This window comes from Sinocyclocheilus grahami, unplaced genomic scaffold (assembly GCF_001515645.1).
Source record: "Sinocyclocheilus grahami isolate Dianchi unplaced genomic scaffold, SAMN03320097.WGS_v1.1 scaffold54.1, whole genome shotgun sequence".
Taxonomy (NCBI): Eukaryota; Metazoa; Chordata; class Actinopteri; order Cypriniformes; family Cyprinidae; genus Sinocyclocheilus; species Sinocyclocheilus grahami.
Window position 1 is genome coordinate 1,838,067 of NW_015505233.1, and position 2,498 is coordinate 1,840,564.

The 2,498-nt window shown below is 39.6% G+C and overlaps 1 protein-coding gene across 2 annotated transcripts in view; it reads left to right on the forward strand.

Moving 5' to 3' along the window:
* The first annotated feature begins 360 nt into the window (after nt 1-360).
* sptlc2a (serine palmitoyltransferase, long chain base subunit 2a) overlaps nt 361-2,498 on the forward strand; it is a 22,499-nt gene continuing 20,361 nt past the window's right edge. Inside the window, exons 1-3 of one of the 2 annotated variants that reach the window (XM_016269704.1) lie at nt 361-408; nt 511-642; nt 2,219-2,413. In XM_016269704.1, coding sequence (XP_016125190.1) covers nt 523-642; nt 2,219-2,413 — 315 coding nt within the window. In that variant the 5' untranslated portion in view covers nt 361-408; nt 511-522. The other variant, XM_016269703.1, reaches the window with a different exon arrangement.

Consider the following 2,498-nt stretch of genomic DNA (forward strand, 5'->3'; position numbering starts at 1 on the left):
CCCCGGGAGGAAGTAGCCGCAGAACGGGCTTCCGAACCCAGAGATCGGCCACAGGAAATATCTGGAATCAATCATGGATGTGTTAATCTTGTCACGTTGCTTCTTCCTGCTTTTGTTTGCCTGAATTTAAAACCGAGACCAAAGGTATTATCTTAGCTTGTTCACGTTTTATAATTGATCTGATATAATTTGCAGCTGCGAGCATCAGACAAATATTCGAGTTATGCAGGGCCAGATAGGTGAAACACACAGAGGTTACTAGAGTTCATTTCTCCCAGCAGCAGAAGCGAGCGGAGGACCACGCCCTTTGCTCCACAAACCACGCCCGATTTCTCAACTCTGCGTTCTGATTTGTTGGGCGCGAGTAACGGGGAGTTAATTTCCGGTATGCGGAGGCTGGAATTTCAGGTTTTTCTCTTGTGGCTTTCGGGGTAGCGGTAACGTGCGTCCCCCTGATCACCGACTCATTTCCATCTTTTTGTCTTCATGCGTTTGATTGTATGTGTTTAGTCTTAGATAAGTATGACTGAAAGCGCGGGGAATAAAAATGAGGATTGTCATGCAGCGAATGGGGTGAAACCAGGAAGAAATGGCATGGTGAAGAACCATCATCACCATCATCAGTATCAAAAGCAGGAGAAGGTGAGGCCACATCATGCATTGAGATCTTTTGAGTCCTGCATTGCTAATATTTCATACCTGCTTGTGCAATATGTTGTACGATGAAAATGGTGATGTATGGCAACACACAGCAGCTGTTCTCAATACTGTGTGTGCCAGGATTGTGCTCCGTTAGTGCATGGCATGCAGTTTCGCTGTTTATGGCATGGTCACATGTGGAAAAGTAAAGTTTGACACCCATATGAGATGTAGACTTTCTCCTGATAATATCGTTTTATGAGCCCTGGCCATCAAAAGTATGATGTGGCTAATGGGATATTTCCATAAATAAAAACTCGTCTGAATAAACTGTGTTTGTTGAACCAGAAAGTTAATGTGCAACCTCGTGCTGCATTTGCGTTCATGTAAGTAAAAATGCATTGAAAACGGCAAATCAAGATACTAGTGTCTCAACATTAACAACTTTTTTTTTTTTTTTTTTTTTTTCAAGGACTTTTAAATATTGACCAACTCTGAGAAATTGGATAAAAATTAACTGGACAAAAAGTGCCAGCCCTGTTCTCCGTAATATAGTTATACTCCCTAATATAGATTTATATTTATATATATTTATATGTTTTAGGACAACTTTTGATCCGCTTCAAATGTTGACTAGTGTGCATTATAATTTATAATCTGTATGTAGTTGATGTGAATATTTTCATTAATACTCATTTATATACGGAAAGGTATATTAGTATATTTTATTTAAAGTTATAGAAAATAGAACTATAGATTGATCAAAAAAGCCCTATATAGGTAATACAATTCTACTTTTAGCCAATATTTGATTAGTCTTTATATTATAATAATGTGGGTTTTAGTAACACCTTATAATTTTAATCTGTATTGAATTTTTTAGTAATATTCAAGCATTATTATTATTAATGGATCAATGGATCGTATATCTAAATAGGCAAATGCACTGAGGAAGTCAAGATCTTGATCTCATACCAGTGTCTTGTGCGGGTGATTGTAAGCAACTCATGATTCAAGTTAAAGCTCTAGGAATTTCTGTCATGTGCCTCCTGTACTGCAAGTGTTTTGAGTGGGAAATCGGTCAGCTTCATCTATCCCAAGATATTCTGTGCTTTGTTATTGTCACAGCTTCTTTGTTCATCCAACTAAACTGTCTTGTAGAGCCCTATCAGCTCTTTCGGCTTCTGCTCAGATTCACTTTCCGTTGTAATGTTCAGCAACAGCTCAGTGTTGCTAGACTCCGTGGTATTTGTTAGTGAAGCATGACTAGTCACATGTGCCTGCAAATCACAGGGTTTTGAATGAACTGCTTCATCTGTTTGGTCCGAAACTTGTGCGTGATCCTTTGGTCACCATGTGTAATGGCAATGAGAGGCCAAACTTTGAAACTGTTCAAGTTAATCTGACTTTTGCAGAGTGTCCATGAATAAAGCTCGCCACTGGTTCTGTACTAAACTGTTAAAGTAACCAAAAGGAATCTGTTATTTCTGCAAATGTTTGAATTTTACATGCTTTGTAATCCGTAACCACAATGCGATGGTACCATGACTACAGTGTTTTAATGGGTATTGCTTTACAGGTTTGCCATGCTGCATGCAATGGAGAACTTTACAGCAGGCCGTTCATCGAGTCCTTTGAGGAAACTCCCATGCTGCTTGCCGTGCTCACGTACATGAGCTACGGCATCCTCACGATCTTTGGATATCTGCGGGATTTCATGAGGGAGTGGAAAATAGAAAAATGCCACACAGCCAGAGAAAGGGAGGAGCAGAAGGTAAACATTGTCATGTGTGCATAGTGGAAAAAAAGCAAACATATACACTACAGTTCAAAAGTGTAGGGGGGGGGGGGGGGGTAAA